Source organism: Coffea eugenioides, chromosome 2, assembly GCF_003713205.1.
Source record: "Coffea eugenioides isolate CCC68of chromosome 2, Ceug_1.0, whole genome shotgun sequence".
In the NCBI taxonomy this organism is placed as follows: Eukaryota; Viridiplantae; Streptophyta; class Magnoliopsida; order Gentianales; family Rubiaceae; genus Coffea; species Coffea eugenioides.
The window spans coordinates 42,685,011-42,704,726 of NC_040036.1; the positions used below are offsets into that span (position 1 = coordinate 42,685,011).

The window sequence follows — 19,716 nt, forward strand, 5'->3', positions numbered from 1 at the left end:
AAGAAAGAACACCCATTGCTTTTGTTGCTGGATGACTACTTTTCGCTGTATGATGCGGCTTACTTGTCTCTCTCACCATTTCCTTCCAACTTCCCGAAAAGTTTTCATTTGAGTACTACCTATGCCATTCTTTTTAGGGAAAAATCCATTTTTCGTCCCTAAATTTTGAGTTAGAAACACATTTCGTCCCCAAACTTTTTGACGTACCATATTTAGTACATGAATTAGTTATATTTTGCTACATTTAGTCCAAAAACAGTAAATTGCTTAATTTGGATGGAGAAAGTCACGTGTTTTGCACGTAGCTGTTAAGTAAAAAAAAAAATTTCAGTCAAAATCAACAGCCACATTAGCCTTCTCTGTTCAAATTGAATATTTTACCATTTTTGGATTAAATGTCGCCCAAAATAATTAAGTCATGTACAAAATGTGGTGCATCTAAAAGTTTGGGAATGAAATGTGTCCCTAACTCAAAGTTTGAGGATGAAAAGTGGATTTTTCCCTTCTTTTTATCCTTCTTATTCTTTGTTGCATAGGCATTGGTGTTGAAGTTAAACCAACCAATTTGCAGCGACAACAGCTTGAAGCAAGTTCCAAATTCCATGCTCTCCTCATGCCTACAATCCACGTACGAAACCAAAAGACCAAGGGCTAGTGATTTATATGGCCTGGCCATTTTGGGTCATAACTCATAATCGCCTGCTGTAGACCCTGGGTTGTCTGAGTAGAAGGGATACTATTTCTTCAATTACAACTCCAAATAACTCTGTATATTCCTACAGCTCCACCAAGGATAATTGGCATTGAACTCCATAGCAACACCATATGCTCAAACATACTTCTCTGAGCAAGGGCCACCTGTTAACCTTGATAGCTTGGTTTCATTAGTGCCATATCCTTGCCTAAACTTGGCAGGGATCCTTCCAACGCCTGAAGCTAAGATTCTCAAAAAGATCGTCCCAAATGTCAAATCCTAGCTTGTTAAAATTGCAGTATTCCACACTTACCGTTATTACTCCTAGCACTCTACTAGCTCCTGTTCCTACTTTGTATTGGTCGCACGCATTACAGTTGGCCCTATATCAACCACGTAGTGTATATCCACTGCTACACAACAAATATTATTTATTATATATACTTTTTTTTTGTTGTAACTACACATGTCTACCCTACTCCTATTCTATTCTTATTCGTGGGCGGTGGGGGAGGGGGGAATCTACTCTATAGGAAGGCCCAACTGAGTCGAAGGAACCTGACGGGGACTGAACCACCATCAGATCAGACGGGTGTATTACATACCCGTATGAATTTAGAACAAACCTCATATTGAGACACCTTGATGGGAGGCAAGGTTTGAACCTTTTATCTCCCATCCCACAATTAATGTGGGGGCCAACTCCTCTAGAGGGAGTTGGTTATTTATTATACATACTTCAAGCGTAAAAGTTTGGTGGTGTCGTAACGTGCACATAATTTTTTAAGGATTTTTTTGGCAATTTCTAATACACAAATCCTTACAATGAAGCACACACCTCATTTATTTCCACCCTTGCGTCTACTTACTTTTCCAATTCAGGCTCACTTAAAAAAAAAAATTAGTAAATGCCATCTCATCTAGAGAAATCAATTATTTAATATACCCAATTTCTTCACTTTGGGCTAACCCCAATTTTTGAAAAATGTCAAAAGGATACATAGAATTTTGAAATCTCATGGTAATTTGAACCTTCAACTTTCACGACTCTTTTATAGTACTTGCTATTGTAAGTATCGCTAGTTGATTGGAGCCCCACGCAACACGTGAGGCTGCCCAGGCATTTTGTTCAATTTATATGTATCACTTAGTTAAAAGGAATTGAAGAGATTTAGTTAGCTAATCTTCTCTTCAATCGGACTTTTTTTTTTTTTTGGTTTAATTGTACAAGTGAATAATTGAATGAAATTGTTTGATGTCATGTGGTCAAAAGAAGTTTACAAAAGCTAGCAGTTGATACCAAGTTAGCGAGTTTATGCCAAAATAGACAGCAGTTCTACGTACATAGACCATGTCAAAGTGAAAATAGATATTGAACATTCACCTAATGCCAAGAACTGCAAATACAGAGATGTGATCATTGAACAAAATACAGGGAAATGACACTCACAGTTAAAATGATGCCTATTTCTTCCTATATAACCCCGAAGCTACGCAATGCAAGAAAAAAAAAACACTTAATTTTTACACCAGCAACCCAGGTTAATAATATTCATGTCCATTTGTAAGTTTAAAACGTCTCAACTCACAGGTCAATCAGCAGATTCAAGGATTCCAAGAAATATAACGGAGAAAAAAATCATGAAATTATCTAAACAATTATAGCAGAAGACGGTACCATTAGCTTTGGGAAATTGTAGCAGCAAATAGAAATAACCCAATTTCAACTTGTTCAATGTTCCTTCAAACCATGTGCGTGAATTTCTAATTGCGTAATTAACTGTGAATTTGTCAGTGTTTTGCTAGGATTTTTGGGATGAGTGGTTGAGGACATGGAGTCGGTGGTGGGAGAAGGCCGTGGAATGTCTATGCGCGCGGCAAAACGAAGAATCAGATGACAGAGAGAATGAGAGAGATGCGAAAGCAATCATCCTATCTCGGCACCGTGAAAAGACGAAAAGCCCGTTCTCACAAGCCTATTTTAGTTACTACTTCAGAATAAAATAGTCAGACGAGGGCAATAAAGTAAAAGGCACCCATCGGCAACTTACCACACGCATATTTTCACTCCAGCAAATCAGTCCCATCAAAAAGTACGAAATGTCTGAAAAAGACACCTACTAAAGGTATCAATAAGGGACCAGTTGCACTGTTTTCTAAATCCAACTCCCTCCTTTTATTCTTACTAGTTTTTTTGAGCCTCGCGCAACGCGCTAGGTTGCCCCCAGTTTGTGTTAATCAAAATTAAATGAAGGCAAGTAATTTAGTACAAAACACTTGTATACTTAATAATTATGATGTGAGAGAATCCTTTTCCTGGTTTATTAAGTCATGCTCAATACACCAGGGTGGCTGATATATGAATTGATATCACCTGTTATCCTCGTCATGCTCGATTCGCATATGTTAAATGCACTTATAGCTATAATACATACACCTTGATATCTACCACAGTCATGCTTAGCACTCAGACTGGCACGTTGCTCACGTCTCTTTCTAATCCTTTCTTCATACGCTTCTTCTAAGCTTGCATATTTTCATCGGCGACCCATTTAGAAAAGCTCAACTATACATATGTAAAAAGGTTTCAATAAGAATGCATAACCAACTAAATTATTAGCACAAACACAATTAATAAATATATAATAACGTTTGTACCTCCAATATGCTATCAAGAATTAATAACATATTCATTAACATCCTTCAGTGAACCATTGCGCTGATTTGAACACTCTGACTCATTAGGCCTTTCTTTACAAGGACAAAATCACGAAAAGGCAAAATAAAGCAAAGAGCTCACCTTGCAAAATTAGGAAATGGAAGCTTTCAATTGGAAGAAGAAGTTGGCCCTGAGACAATGGTCCACATAAATGGAGGCAAAAGTTCATGTAAAGAACACAAATCAAAGCATGCACCACATAAATAGAGAATCATCTGAAACTCAAATCACCGGAATAAAACAGGAGATCTTATTACCCTTTGCTAACTTGGAAATCTGAAACCAAAACATCAAATCACCAAACAAAGGTGAGTAAGAAAACAAAACTTAAAAAATAAAAAACAGAATGAAATATGAACACAGAGCAGAAATTAGCTGCTACGGAACATTTATAACCAAGAAGTGACCAGCCCTATTCAATACCATCATCATCCTAATTCCCAAGTCATACATTGGCATGAGGAGGTGCATTTTCTAACTATGATTGTATTGCTTTAGACTCTAAAGACAGTAAATGTTCCAACTTGTCCAAGGCTACAAAAATATGTTAATGATGGTAAACTTGACTTAAAACAAATAAGTTCCCTCCAATATGAGTTCTCTCTATCTTGGTTCTAAACGTGGTAAACTTGGTTTAAAACAAATAAGCTCTCTCTATCTGCAATCCTTAGAAAACCTAGTATAAGTATGCAACATTTTATCTTAATTAAATTCAGAAAGCTGAATCTGGCTTTAAGGCATTTTACAAATAGGTTTTGGGCACTAATTAGGATGGAGAAAAATACTACAAAGAGTAAACAGAGCAGAAATTAGCTGTTATGGAACATTTATAACCAAGAGGTGACAATCGCAACTGTATTTGATTGAATTCAACTTTTCATCCATTCAGAATATCCATCATTTTTCATGGTTAATGATTCTAGAGAATGAAATGTCTGAAATGAGAATGAGTTCTTCAATCGTTTAAGTTGCTCCTGAGATGAGAGTGTGTTCTGAGTTTGTTTCATGGACACCCAATTAATTGGAGAACAAGATCAGAAAACCCAAAAAATGAAGAAACTTCACCGTGCTTTTCCGATGAAGAAATTTTGCCACCACAATAGTGGTGGCGAACTCTGCTCGGCAAACAATAGCTCATCCCTATTCCTCGAACAAGACCCTGCCTCTCATTTTTTTCTCTTTTTTTTTTGTTAATTTGGTTTGAAGAGACAAAATATGCAAGGGCAAAAGAAATCACGCAAAAGTGGGGAAATCCAATTGTTTTAAATTCAAGAGTTAGCTACTTGCATGAAATTATTATTCTAAATTCAAGAGTTAGCTACTTGCGTGAAATTTCATAAGTGACTTGGGACAAAAACTGACTTCCTTTCCTGGGAAAAAAAAAAAAGAGAACCAAAAATTATACATTTAACCCATTAATCATGCTGAACGCTCTTCTGAAGTGGCCTGAATTTAACATCAAAGAATCTTTGGAACTAATTTCACTACCATGGCATATTTCAACAGTCTAAGCTTGCTCAGACTAAAAAAAAAAAAGTATAGCTAATTGTCAAAAAAAAAACACATCATCTTTTCTTAGCTTTACATTGCATAAATTCAGGGCTAACAAGTTCATATTGTTAGACCACCATTCATTTATTGAAGTTAGGAATAACACCTAGACCAACTGTAATAACCTCTCAATATGTTTAGAAAATCACCTATATTTTTCTTGTTACTTGGTTTTGGATAGAAAAGTTAGTTGTAATGCCTCTGGAATACAAATACCTTAATGTAATTAGTTTATAATAGTTTGTCTCTTGACAACCTAATTAAACTCATTCAAAAAAAAATTGAACTTGCAAATTTGATGTTCAACACCTTTTAATTTGATTAGTTTCCTGCGTAATTTCTAATATTTTAAATTTCAAATATAGAAAATGAATTGGATATATTCATAGGCTAGATAGATTACAAACTACATTAGCTAAATCCACAAAGTAAAATAGGAAAAAGATAAAACACACATACACACACACAAACACAAAGTGAAACAGAAAGTATGAAATGCCTGGCCATGTCTTACACAAGGAAAATTAAAGAAAGAAAAAGAGAAAAATAGCATCCAATTGGCCTTCCATATATTCCTTTATGTTTTGTAGCTTTTCTGGTTCTTTTTGGAAACTTATTAGTTTATAATGGATTAAACTATACAGATATTATAATAAGAGAAGGTTATAGGAACTGCAAAACCTGTTAGGTGTTGTTTACGAGAAGAAAAATCAGTTGCTCCAATACATTATAAATGAGTTGTTAAAAAAATGACAAATTAATGCTCCACCAGTTTTGATATCAAAGAAGTTGTTGCTCAATATAAAAATCTACATCTGGCTACGTCAATTTTGCAACAGTTTGCCAACTTGTTACAAAAGATTTGAAAGGTATTTTATCTTCAACAGAATCTAAAACCAAATGAATATTTCGAAGTGGTTAAACAAAATGCTCATGGGTTTGGTTGCCAATTCATGTACTAATCACAAATCAAGAACTACTTGGTTTCTATCCAAGTGGACATTTTCATTGGCTTGGGTATTAAGCATCGAAAGTCTCTTACTTGTTTTCTTTATTCAGAACCGTTGACAATGACACCAGTTTTTTTGCTCTGTAATTTTCAAATTTACGTGAACCATATAATGAACTATGTAAACACAGGAAGGGAATCATATATCATAACAAATTACAAAAAACAAAAGAACAAGCAAATACCATATCACAATCGAAACATGCATTGATGAAATTACATTAAACCAATCCAAAACATCAAACAATTTTCTGAAACAGAGAAAAACTAACACACAATGATTGTAGATGTTAAATGAGGACATATAGCGAATATATGGTGTGCACGTCAAAAAAGTTTGAATGACCTATCTAAAAATACAGCCCTTAATCATAAAACAAAAGACATCAGTACAACAAACAAATCACATCAATGCGACCTTCAATAATGATCAGCAAATTGATAAACTCAAAACCGATAAGCTAGTAGAAGTAGAGTGAAAAGTTCACCTTTCAAAACCATCGAAAGTTCACAATGTTCTTCTGGTGAAGAAATTCAACGACAATGGCGATGGCAGTGGCGGTGGTGGATTCCGGTCAGCAGGCAATGACTCCTCCGTGCTTCTCGGACTCCCTTTTTTGTGGCTTTGCTATTACTTTCCCCTTCTTCTCTATTTCTTGCTTGCTTGTAATGGGATGGAGTTAGAAAACTTGTATGCGTTTTTAGTGATGTTCATCGATGATTCTTGGAGATGAAATCTTTGAGATAACAGTAGTGGCTTCTTCATAATTTTAGCACTTAAAAAACAATAAACTGCTGCATTAGTTAACCCAAAGGTCCCAAACTGAAAGAAAACATGCGTCAAAAATGAATGCTAATGAGGTTTTCACCAACCGCTTCCCACCCCTCCAAGAAGTACACCTGTCCAACTAACAAAACCAAATGCCCTCAAAGTTGCTGAAAATTACTTGATAACCGGCCCAATTTCACTGTAGCAATCCAAACTCCCACTTTTAGTATAGTAAAGATTCTTAAGGATACTAGTTGGTGCGTGCGCGAGGTTGCCTAGACATTATTGTTTATGAAAATGTTGTCTTCTTTCTCATTTTGGGTCTTATTGAAACTTCTCTATTGTAGTAGCATTATTGATGGAATGGAATGTCAGATGTGGAAATCCGAACCATGATCAAGAGGAGCTGAACCAGCCTGACAACATGTGGAAATCTGAACCATGATTAAGAGGAGCTGAACCAGCCTGACAACGCAGCACCGCTTACTTTTATTAAACATATAGATAAAGAGGGGAAGCCCCCTGCCACCTGGGATGGTCGTCCGCCCATGTGGCAACTGAGGATTGGCCTGTGGTGCTGCCAGGTAGGTTTGTTTTTTTTTTTTGTTTCTCGTGGTAGGTGGTTCAACCATGGGCCTCTTTTGTTTTTGTTTTCCTCGGAGACAGTTGTGATGCTGTCTTAATCATAGTCATTAGTCATTAGTCATCGGTTAGTCATTTTTGGGGACAGCAACTTGCTGGTAAGTGCTGAAATTACGCTTTCCCCACCAAGGTTTCTTTTTTTTACTTGTTTTGTTTTTTTGTATTCGTTGGTGATATTTTGTGGGGTGGTGTCCATCTATGTAAAATTACCTTTGCCGCAGACTTTCTGCTGTCTGAGGCTTTAAATTTTTTACAGTTCAGCAGCTCATCTCTGTACGGCTATGGCAGGATCTCTCGTAACCGTTGGACAATTCCGTCGATTTTCTGTTGGGCAATTTTCCTTTTTGGGTTCCGTTTGGACTGCTTCTCTTCATTCTGCCTCCTGCTTGCTGGTTTCTGCTACCGCTTGTTTGCTGTTTGCTGTGGTCTGTCCTCATGCTTCCTTCTGGTTTCCATTTTTTTGTTGTGTCTTTTACCTCTGTTCATCCTATATTCTTTTTGTTTCTGGTTCTTAGCTTTTATAGGTGGCTACCGTTGCATTGCCGCCTTCCAAAACCACAGGTGCGTGTTCTTAATCTTTCTTTCTCTGCTTTGTTATGATGCATTGATGTTCTGCATGTTCCTGTTTCTTTTGCTGCCAGAGATTTACCTGCCTTTTTCTCTTGATTTTTAGCTCCTTTCGCCTCTTCGTTGGCCGCTTTTGTTAGCTTTTTAGCCTGCTGCTGCATTGCCATTTTCCATGAACCCGCGTCGGGATTCTTAATCTTTTTTCGCTCTGTTTTTTTGTAGTAAGGAGGTCTCCTGTTGCCTGCACTTATGCTGTGCATGTTTATGCTTCTTTTGCTTCCAGATGTTTTTTCCCTTCTCTTTCGTCTTTTCCTCATTTTCTCTTCGTCTTTTATATTTTTTCCCTCATTCTTCAGCTTTCTTTCGGGTCCTTTTCTTTTTGCGCTTTATTTGTTTGCTGTAATGCTTGTTAGTGCCTTCTGTGACTTGTTTTCCTTCTTCTTACTTTTTGCCCATGTTTTTCTGCCTTGTTTCTGTTCTTCTGTGCATGCTGAAGTTTTGATCTTTTTTTTAATCCTGTAGCTATTTCCTGCGGCATCCCTGTTCCTCTTGGTGATCCTTTTGCTTCGGAGGCGTGTGCTCTTAGTCGGCTTTTGTTTGAATCGCTTCAGGTTTTTTAGCTATTGTGCCTTGTGCTTTTTCGTTCTGCTATGCATCCTTTTATTGTTCTCCTGCTGTTCTGGAACTCCTTCTTGGATAAATTTGCTTTAGCCTGTGTTGTATACCTTTGGTGCGTGCCTTTAGCCCTTTTCTGTTTAGTTGCATCTATTCTATTTTTTGCTCTCGTTTGTTCTGCGGTTTGGATGCTATTAAGTCATTTCCTCTCTGATTGTTGGTCTTGCTTTCTGTTCTTGAGTATTCCGGTCTAAGAACATGGATAGGAAATGCAACACGCCGTAAACGGTATGCGGAAATGCCACAGCATGAAAAGGCTGACCTTTTGCGCCGTCGTCGTGATGCTAATTCTGCAAAAAAACAGAGGCTTTCTGTTCCTGTTGCTGGTCGCGAAACTACCTCACTTCTTGCTGAGGTCGAGAGTAGCCAGCTTAATGCTGGGACCTCTCTCAGTTGTGTTTTCCCCAGTGGTCCTTTCCAACATGTCAATAGTACGTATTATGGCCAGTCAATTCCCAATTTGCCACCCGCGCTGAGTAATTTAGGTATTCCTGCGCTTAGTGGTTGGACGCTAGGGATATTCTACGATCACGTTGCCATCTTAATGCTGGATTTCCTGCATTAAATCGCCAGCATGAAACCTCTTTCTCTACTGGCCTACACCTTCAATTTCCATCTTCTTCTCCTGGTGGTACAAGTTAAACTTTTTCTATTTCTTTGAGCCACTTGTTTTCTATTCCTTCGACTTTACATTTGCTGATTGTGTACCCTCCTGTCTCGGTTGGTGGTTAATGCTGCAGAACAGCACATGGACTCAGCATCTGCCACCAACGACATACTTCAGCCGTCTATTTGTCAGGGGGAGATTTGCCACCTTTTTACTCAAACACCTCCTCCTTATCTGCGCTCTGGTTGCCAGAATCAGCTTTGCAGTGCTGTGCATCATACAGCTGATGTCTAGTTATGCTCTGCTAGGCAGCTATCTCCTCGTGTCGGACCAGAAACTCTGCCTTCGTCTGCTTTGTCTCGTGGTAATATTATTATTCAGCCAATTTTCCTAATCCTGGTTTCTTCGTGCCTATCTAGTGTAGCTGTTCCGAAGACTGCATCTATTATTTAGCTTTTGCTACTGATAGTTCATACCATCTTATGTTTCTATTTATTTGGTCATAACCTCCCGTGCCCTTTGTTCTTTTGCTTCTTTTTTACTGTTATCCTTGGTTCCGGTTCTCTAGCCATGATAGCTTTTCGCTGTGAAATTATAGCTCCCTCTTGTTGCCGTAGCAGTTCGAAACTTTGTAGGCTGGAAAAAATCCCTGAGAAATCTCTTATCCTCCCCAATGTTCTAGCTTGTGAACATTGCGATGCTAAGAGGTTTCACATGGAGCCTCCTTCTTTTTGTTGCCGTAGCGGCGAGGTTAAAATTGTCCCTCCTCCCATGCCTTACAGTCTGAAGCGATTATTTACTGGTTCTGATAAGGAGTGCGAGGACTTTCAAAGAAAAGCCCGCACTTATAATAATAATGTCGCTTTTACATCGTATGCTGCAAAATATGACAGGAAATTAACAAAAAACAAGCCTGGAGTGTATACGTTTCGAGTTCAGGGTCAGGTTTATCACTTTTTGAACTCTTTGCTGTCAAACGGTGATCAACCTAGTGGAATTCAGTTATACTTTTATGATACTGATGAAGAATTAAGGAGGAGGACTGAAAACTGCGATAAGCTTCGTGAGAGTACTTTGAAGCTGCTTATGAGTATACTCCAAGATAATCCTTATGCAAAATTCTTTAAGAGCTTAAGGGATCTTCCAAATCTTGAGGATCATACAATTATTCTCAATTCTAATCCTACCTTAGACCAGCGAGTATATAATCTTCCTACTGCATCCCAAGTTGCTGCTATTTGGACTGAAATTGATGATGATTCAGTTGATATGCGTCCTCACATTCAGGTCTATAGTCACTCTAGCATGAGTTATAGAGTTCAGCCTTATTATGGATGCTGTGATTCTTTGCAGTACCCTCTCCTCTTTCCTAGAGGTGAATCTGGGTGGCATTATGGAATTAAGCGCTTTCATAAGAAGGAGAAAAAGGGAAATTTGTCTGCCATCAACCAATCTGTTGATCTTTCCTCCGTAGATACTCCATCACAGCTGTTAGAGTTGGAACAAAGAGGCACGTTTATTTTTTCCTTGCCTTTTTTTTTATTCCATTTATCTATCAGGTGTACATTTTTTCCTCATTATGTCTATATGTTTATTCTTTTTAGTTGCTGACAAGGGTTGAAGTGAGGACTATTTTGTGTCTGCTAGAGAATATTATTGTTACAAGTTTCAAGTGAGAGATGATGATGCATCTATGTTGCTGCACACCCTTAGGTTGTTTCAACAGTTTGTCGTGGGTTCTTATATTAAGATCGAGACGTCTAGGCTTGACTTTCACAGAAAAAAACAAAATGCAATACGTACTGAAATTCTCCAAGGGGTTTTAGATAGCATTGCTATTGGTCAGACGCAGGGTTCTAAAGTTGGTCGAAGGACTATTTTACCTGCTTCTTTTATTGGGGTTCCGAGGGACATGAAACGCAGATATTTGGATGCAATGGCTTTGGTTCAGAAATATGGAAAGCCTGACATTTTTTTGACCATGACATGCAATCCAATGTGGAAGGAAATTCATGAAGGTTTGCGATATACAGAAAAGCCGCAGGATAGGCCTGATTTATTGTCTAGAGTTTTTAGAGCTAAATTTGAAGTGGTCAAGAATGAGCTTCTGCACAAACACATTTTTGGAGAGGTTGCAGCGTGTGTCTATGCTATCGAATTTCAGAAGCACGACCTTCCTCATGCTCATGTCCTCTTAATTCTTAAGCCTGAGTTCAAATTATTAAATGCTGAATCGTATGATAAAATTGTTTGTGCTGAACTTCCTGATCCAAAAGAGGATCAGCACTTGTACTCTCTCGTTGTGAAACATATGCTTCATGGTCCCTGTGGAGATATGGATAGAAGTTACCCTTACATGAAAAATGGTTCTTGTAAAAGCCATTATCCAAAAGATTTTTCTGAACATACTATTCATGCCGAAGATTCTTACCCGTGTTATAGAAGGAGGGATGATGGTAGAAAGATGAAGTTCGTCGGCATGAATTGGATAATCGATGGGTTATACCTCATAATCGATACCTCCTTACTTTGATCAATTGCCATATGAATGTGGAAATATGTTCTACTATCAAGCTTGTCAAATACCTTTACAAATATGTCTTCAAAGGACCTGATCTTATCAGTTTTCAGGTCATCGATCAGCCTTCTTCTGCTGATGTTGACGAAATCAGTAATTTTCAGAAAGCTAGGTGGATATCTCCACCAGAAGCATTATGGCGAATCTATGAATTCCGCCTTAGTGAAATGACTCCATCCGTTTATACTCTTCAAGTCCATCTTCCTGCTCAGCAGCCCATTTCTTTTGACAGTAATTCAGATTTGAACTACTTGCTCAAAAATATCGATTTCTCTAGGACGATGCTGACTGAATTTTTTAATACAAACAAGTCAAATGCAAAGGCACAGACCTTAAAATGTTTGTATAGGGAATTTCCAGAACATTTCGTGTGGACTCCTAAAACAAAATCATGGTCCGAAAGGGAGCGTTGCCGAGCAATAGGGAGATTAGTTACGGCAAATCCAAAGGAAGGTGAGCGCTATTTTTTACGCCTTTTGTTATGTCATGTTCGTGGCCCAACGTCATTTGATCATCTTTTAACTGTTAGCGGTGAACGGATGAACTCCTTTAGAGAAGTTGCTCTTAGGCTGGGTTTGTTAGATTCTGATAACTACATACAAGAAACTCTAGAGGAAGCTGTAGCCTTTCAGATGCCATCATCATTGCGGTTATTATTTGCTACTCTCCTATTCTACTGCTCTCCCACTGATCCTAAACTCTTGTGGACTAGGTTTCAAAAGGACCTCTCGGCAGATTATATTCATGCTCAGAAGTATACTAATTATTCTGATTGTGAGATAAAAAACCAAGTTCTGGAAGACATTAATAAGTCATTAGTACAGATGGGAAAGAGTCTGAGTGAGTTTCACATAGTTACTGATTCCTTTGCTGCTCCTGAACGGATCACCAGAGAAGTAGATAGTGAGAGGAACATTGTGATTGATCCTGAGGATATATTACTGCCTTCGAAGTTGAACGCTGAACAACGACATGCATTTGATTTAATTTTACACTCAGTGTTCTCTTCAGAAGGTAGAGCCTTCTTTATTGACGGCCCTGGTGGAACCGGAAAGACTTTCCTATAACGGTCGCTACTGTCTGCTTTAAGGTCACAAGGTTACGTTGCTATTGCTGTTGCTACCTCTGGTGTTGCAGCATCGATTCTTCCTGGAGGAAGAACGGCACACTCTAGGTTTAAAATTCCTTTGGATTTCACAAAGAGTAAAACCTGCCAGCTCAGCAAACAGAGCAGTGTAGCTAAGTTGATTTGTGAATCTAAATTGATCCTTTGGGACGAAGCATCCATGGCTAAGAGACAAACGATTGAAGCCTTCAACGATTTGCTTCAGGACTTGAAAGATTCTGATCTGCCCTTTGGTGGCCATGTTGTTGTTTTTGGTGGAGACTTTTGACAGACTCTACCAGTTATTGAACAGGCTTCTAAACAGGATTTGATAGAATCAAGCCTTGTTAGTTCACCATTGTGGTTGTCTATGCACAAGTTGACATTGAGAGCAAACATGCGAGCTATTTTGAACCCAACCTTTTCTGATTTTTTGTTACGTATTGGTGAAGGCCGAGAGCCTGTTGACGAAAATGCAGATATATTGCTTCCTTCTCACTTAGTAATTCCCTATCATGCCAAACACGAGTCCTTGGCTAGGTTATTCCGATATCTATCGCCTATTTTTTCTTTCAATGACTTTTAACTCGTATGTTTTGTTTTTTTGACTGGAAAATCATCGATGTTAAATGCAGATTTATACATTCTGTTTTCCCAGACCTGAATCTTTATTCAGCTGATCCTTATCAAATGATCAACAGATGCATCCTTTCTCCTAGAAACAGCTCTGTTGATGAACTTAATGAGGTGATCATTGAAAAATTTCCAGGCAAGCTTTATACCTATGTAAGTTCAGAAAAAACTGTCAATCAAAGGTTTCAAGGAGATTATGAAGACTTCCTAAATAGTCAAAATCCAAAGGGACTCCCTCCACATAATCTATTGCTTAAAGAAAACTGTCCTATCATGCTTCTCAGAAACTTGAACCCTGCTGAAGGCCTATGTAATGGCACAAGGCTTATATGTAGGGAATTACGCCGGCATACCATCTGTGCTGAAATTGTGTTTGGACAGCACAAAGGGAAGCGAGTTTTCATTCCCAGAATTCCTCTACAAACCTCTGATAATGAAAAACATGGTATTCCTTTCATAAGAACCCAGTTCCCCATCCGGCTATGTTTCGCCATGACAATTAACAAGTCTCAAGGCCAGACTTTGGATTATGTTGAAATTTATCTACGCGAGCCTGTTTTTTCTCATGGTCAGCTTTATGTTGCACTATCTAGAGCAAGGACTTCTAATACAGTTAAAATTTTGCTTGTTCCCGGAACTTTTGACGATATCAAAATCGATAACAAAACAAGAAATGTTGTTTTTAGTGAAGTGTTTCATTTAGCTAGAATGTGACATCTCTCTGACAAGGTGAGTTTATACGAAATATTTGCCACTTGTAATTATTGCTTTTCTCAGTTTCATTCTCATGCCTTCTGTCTTCTTCGTTTCGTATTCATCTCTTCGGATCCATTCTCCTTTTTCCCTTTAGGATGTCACAAACTCTTCCAATGAAAGCCATTCTTCCTGGCACGCAAAAATGGACATGCAGGGTCACAGTTCAAGAAAAACAGCATGTTACATCATCGATTGGTACTCCAACAAAAAAATAGAAATTTGTTTTTCTGGACTCAGAGGTACATAACTAGGCAATTCACTATCTTAGTTCCCTGCTTAAACAAGAATAGCTACAGTTGAGAAAGTCTCTAATGCTTATGTTCTAATTTATCAGCTACAGCTTTCAGAACCTTTCTCGTTCCATTCATTTCCCTCCCTTACAACAGCTTATTGCTTCGGATGAAATTAATACCTCTTCTATATTTTAATAGGGATCTCTGGTTGAAGGAATCATTTTTAATAATGATATCCCTAGAATGAGCCCTCTTCTACAAGTGTATAAAAAATATCTTATCTCGAATGCTGTTGTCAGACCAATCCCTCCAAAATTCCAATCTAAAGGTCTGCACACACAATGGGTTATATCCACCAAGACACTTGTTGAAGAGGTCATTGATGATGAAGATACTGTGCCTGTGAAGCTCAGCTATACCAAATTTACTGATCTAATCAAATACATGGATCATAAAGATCAGTCTGTAGCTGCGTTTCTTTGTTTAAAATATATCCGTGTGCAGTCTTTCTTTTCTTTCATAACCTCTGTTTACATTTTCTTCTTTTAAAATAGATATCTTGGCTGTTGTTATATCTGCAATGGACCAGAAACATGTAAACAAGGATGGTAGAGAATCCATTGTTCAGAAGTTTGTCCTTGTTAATGAAGAGTATGAGCTTCTCTTATTTATAATCATTTCTTATATTGAACTTTTGCAGTTTCTGCTTTAACTGATCTATTGGTCTCTCTGTAAACCAGCTTTCAAACTGTTAAGCTCTCCATGTGGGATGCCTTTGTGAATGATGAAGGCCAGAAATTGATACAAAGCATGCATAAGTTCCCTGTTGTTATATGCAGAAGAATCAAAGTTGGCTGTTATAATGGTCCATAGCAAAGACTTTCTCAGTAGCTATCTGTTATCTTTTTTTTCTCTGCTTCTTTTTCCATCAGTCATGCATAAACTTTTCTTTTAGGTGTGGCTTTATCTACGTGGTTTGACTCTGTTATTCTTGTTGATCCACCTATCCAAGAAGCTAGAGAGCTAAAAAATTGGTACCCTCATGAACATGTGTTTCTTATCTTTCACTATGCATACTCTGTTTTTTCCCCCATGTTTGAATCTTATCTACCATTTTTTGCAACAGGGCGGTGAGAAATGAGAACCTTCTTTTGAATATAGTTTACCGGAAACTATACGACAACTATAATCCAAACCTCTCGCTTCAGCCAAACCAAAAATTTACTAACGTTTGCAATCTCACAGGGATGCAGAAGGTATAGTGCAAGTATATTTTTCCCATCATTATTTATCCATATGCTTCTCGGCCTAATGATGGTTCACCGTGCTCTTTCAGGCAGCATGGGTGAAAGTTAGATTCTCTTTCGAACACATTTTTCAAAAATACTGGTATATGGCCTGCAGTGAGTGTTTTCGCTCTACATCGGCAATGCACAGAGTTACTTTCCTCTGTAATTCGTGTAAGGGAAAACACGAAGCTCAGCCAAGGTGAGCTGTTACACAATAACAAGCCTTCACCTCAATTTATCTGTTTCCTTTTATATATTTTAATGTCTTTGATAAATAATATCTCTATTCTTTCCCCTTTTACCTTACAACATTGTCTATATACCTGATCTCCCTGTATAGATGCCGCTTTGACACTGATTTGGAAGATGAAACTGGCACCGTGACAGCTTCCATATTTGGAGATCTGGCTGAAAAACTCCTTACCTTCACCGCTGCTGACGCAATGAATCATTTTGATCAGGTATCTCTGTTACCTCTGCATTGTATTTGCCATGAAGCCATGCACTCTTTTCGCCTTATTAATGTCATCTTGTTCGCTATTCTGTTTATGCAATTTTTCCAGAACATAGAGCTGCATCTTGATCATGTCCATGAATCTTTGAAAACAAAGTGGTTTGTTGCACATCTGAAACCTGTTCAGAGTCAGCTTGCAGATGCAAAGCAACGATATACTATTATATATTGTTGCGAAGTATCAGAGTATCAAAGTGAGCAAGAAGTTATTCCTCATGAAAGTAGTGTGTTTCCACTGACCTGCACCGATATTGACTCTCCTAAAGCCATTGCTGAGGGTATACTTTTGTTCTTTATCGCTATATTTTTTTTCCCCCTAATTCTCATCTTTCTCCCATATTTAAATTTTAGTATTCCTTTTAACATGCAGTCGCTTCTTCATCAAAAAGAAAGCTTTCTCTTCTTAGCAAATTTAATGAAAGCGAGACAAGTGATTCGACACCGTCACAGCTGATTCAGCCAGAATCTACTGAAGACGACTCTGCAAAGAAAGCAAGATTAGAATAACCATTGCAATGTTCAAGAAATAGACTTAATATTTTTGGTTTTTTGTAAATCGTGGCTGCTCATTTTTACTCTGCTGGGACAAATGCTGTCTGTTAATTATCCAACCTGTTCTCTTTTGCAAACTTCATTTTGGGGGTTATACCTGTCTCCATGCATTTTCTTCTTTTATTTGAACATGTAAATGAAGCAGCTCTTTTAACCATTTGCATCTGCTACGTCAGATGATTGTCTTCATTGCCTGTCAACTATCTATTAAGCTGTATTTCTTTTGTCCTATTCTTTCTTGTTATTCTTCCTTAAACCAATTTAGCTTTTTCCCATTCCTTATTATATAAATCAATTAATCCTTCACTTCTACATAGAATGTTTACGTTTTTTTTTGTACCACTAATACTGCCTACAAATTATACATGCACGAAGCAAAAACATAAATATTTAAAACATTGGTTTTCATTACCAACTCATGTCATTTCACTGAAGAGTCGCTCATCCACTTTTTATCCTCCTTGCTGGTTAGACTCTGACCATTATACCACTTTGTTTTCCTCTGGATTCGTTGTGTTTAACAAATACACATTGGCTTATATACACATCCAGCTCATCCGCTTCTTCACCTTTTGCCCTCTTTCAAAATTTCTCAGCCTTTACTTCTGCAGCTTTTAAATTATTGCAAACATGCCAACCTAAAGACTGCAAGAAACATTGATATCAATAAAATATCTGACGCAGCAGGCCATTGCCTCTTTATATATCATACCTTCTTTATTAACCATGTCATGTCCTACGCTTAACTAGCATGAAACTGAAAGAAAAAACTGCAGCTCTATACAAAGGATTGCAGAACTTAGGATGCGCTCTTAGGATACGCTGCTAGGGATGAAATACGAAGTGCAGAGCTCTATCTCCAACTCATTCATCCGCTTGCCCTTTTTTACCTATATGTGCCATTGGTATTCCCTCTTGTCTAACGCCCTTCTACATACATCAGTTTAATGGTGCAAGGTCCTCTCGCTTGCCCATCAAATTTTCAGGTGGCTAGCAATGATTTCCAGCCGCACTGTTTTATAATTAAATGTAGCCATAGAGGACAGGTATGACATTTTTCCCCTCTCCAAATATAACTTTCAATTTCACTGTTTATAAATTGTTTATATCGGGTTGTCTCACTTTATTTGCTCAAACTTGAAAAATTCAGATTTTACCTTCCCACTTCGAAGCACTAATTAATCGACACCAGACAAACGTCATCATTCTCAGATATGGAATGCGAAGTTGGCCTATCACAGTTAATAATGGTTCGTTTGGGGATGGATGGGATGAATATTGTCGTGACAATATCGTTGCAACGCATGATATGGTAATGCTTCGACATGCCGGTCGTCTTATTTTCGATGTTCTTCATTTCTGTGAACTCCAGCAGCAGGTTTACCTGCCTTGGACAGTTCCATTGCCAAATCTTTCGCAGAATGCTACTTATCATGAACAAGGCCAGTACATATCTACCCTCAATTTATACAGTCCTTTCCATCATAATTATTTCTTTCTCATTAAATGCTCAATGACCTTAGATCATAGACGCTCGCCGATTATCCAACATAGAGTGGCTTCATCATTACAACCAGATTTTTGTCAATGAATATATGATTCTCATTGCTTTTATCAGATCTTTAACTCGTCAACTCCAAACACACTGGTAAGCTATTTTTATGTTCGGTTTCCTTCGTTCCATTTCACCTGCTTTTACATTGTCAGCTTTCCATGCTAACTGTTTCCAATCTTTGCCAGAAAATTCCAAAATTCGCTAATCACTTCTTAAATGGTATGAAGACTCCCACCATTCTAATCAAAACGGGACATAACACTGCAGAAATTGGAGTTAAACGCAACAGGCTCAAAAAAAATTGGAGATCCTTCGTTCTCCAGCACCAGTTGCAGCACAACGATTTTCTTGTATTTGTTCCAGAATCACAAAATACATTTGCAGTCTTGATTTTTGATTATAATGGAACTGAGAAGATATTTCCATGGTACCAAACAGTTACTATTTGATCAAATAATCAGCCTTGCACCTAAACTATCTCATATATAGTTTGCACCTGAAATCATCCATCTCACCGGTGGACCGTTGCCATCCTCATTTTCTGCAGCTTCTGATATTTTCTTCCTCCATTGTACTTTGCAAGAGACTTTAAAGGAACAAATTTTTTCAGCTCTGTATTATTCATTGTTTGAGTTAGCTTTAATGTAATTTCGCTTCCATCGTCTTGTATTTGCTCACTTGTTTCGCCTTCGTTGCAGCAATGAACTATTATAATTCAAGTAGCCTCAATAGTCTGTGCATCCTCTAACTGAGCCATCAATTTATAAGCAAACGATAAGGCATTACATTCAAACTTTGTCTACCGGATTTATATAGCTTGTTCACCACTATTACATGTGACTTCACCTCCATCAAAACGTCATTTCCAAACCTGCTAAATATTTTCTGCTCTTTACAGACCTCTACAAGTTACTTCCACTACTTTTCTTGCAGCCTTTCACACTAAGGTTGCTCTTGGTTGCTACAATTCTCCACAAGCGAACGCAGCCGTTCTGTCTTTTCTATATAGATATGTTCATCGTGTAATGTCAACGACCAAAAGTAAAAGAATGCTGCGTGGACATCAACAACCAAACGTTAAAGCAACTATAATCTAATAGTATGTATCAGCTTTACTTTTTAAATTCAGTTCTACTTCTCCTCTAAATTTTTGACAGCGCATCCTAAGCTCTGCACTTCGTACTTCATCCGTAGCAGTATATATGACGTTTGCCTAGCATTACCGTAGCAGTATATATGACGTTTGCCTAGCATTACTTTTCCCATAC

At 37.9% G+C, this 19,716-nt stretch overlaps 1 protein-coding gene and 1 long non-coding RNA gene across 2 annotated transcripts; one reads left to right on the top strand and one right to left on the bottom strand.

Annotated features, from left to right (window-relative positions):
• Positions 1 to 2,992: 2,992 nt before the first annotated feature.
• On the bottom strand, positions 2,993 to 6,633 carry LOC113762906. The gene is made up of 3 exons (XR_003467278.1): positions 6,462 to 6,633; positions 3,353 to 3,689; positions 2,993 to 3,260 (listed from the first exon to the last, which is right to left on the bottom strand). It is a non-coding gene; the product is annotated as an uncharacterized LOC113762906 (long non-coding RNA).
• Positions 6,634 to 9,803: 3,170 nt separating this feature from the next.
• Positions 9,804 to 11,766, top strand: LOC113759756. Its single transcript, XM_027302331.1, has 2 exons — positions 9,804 to 10,747; positions 10,857 to 11,766. Exons 1-2 carry the CDS (start codon positions 9,804 to 9,806, stop codon positions 11,764 to 11,766), a joined length of 1,854 nt encoding a protein of 617 aa, XP_027158132.1.
• The last annotated feature ends 7,950 nt before the right edge of the window (positions 11,767 to 19,716 follow it).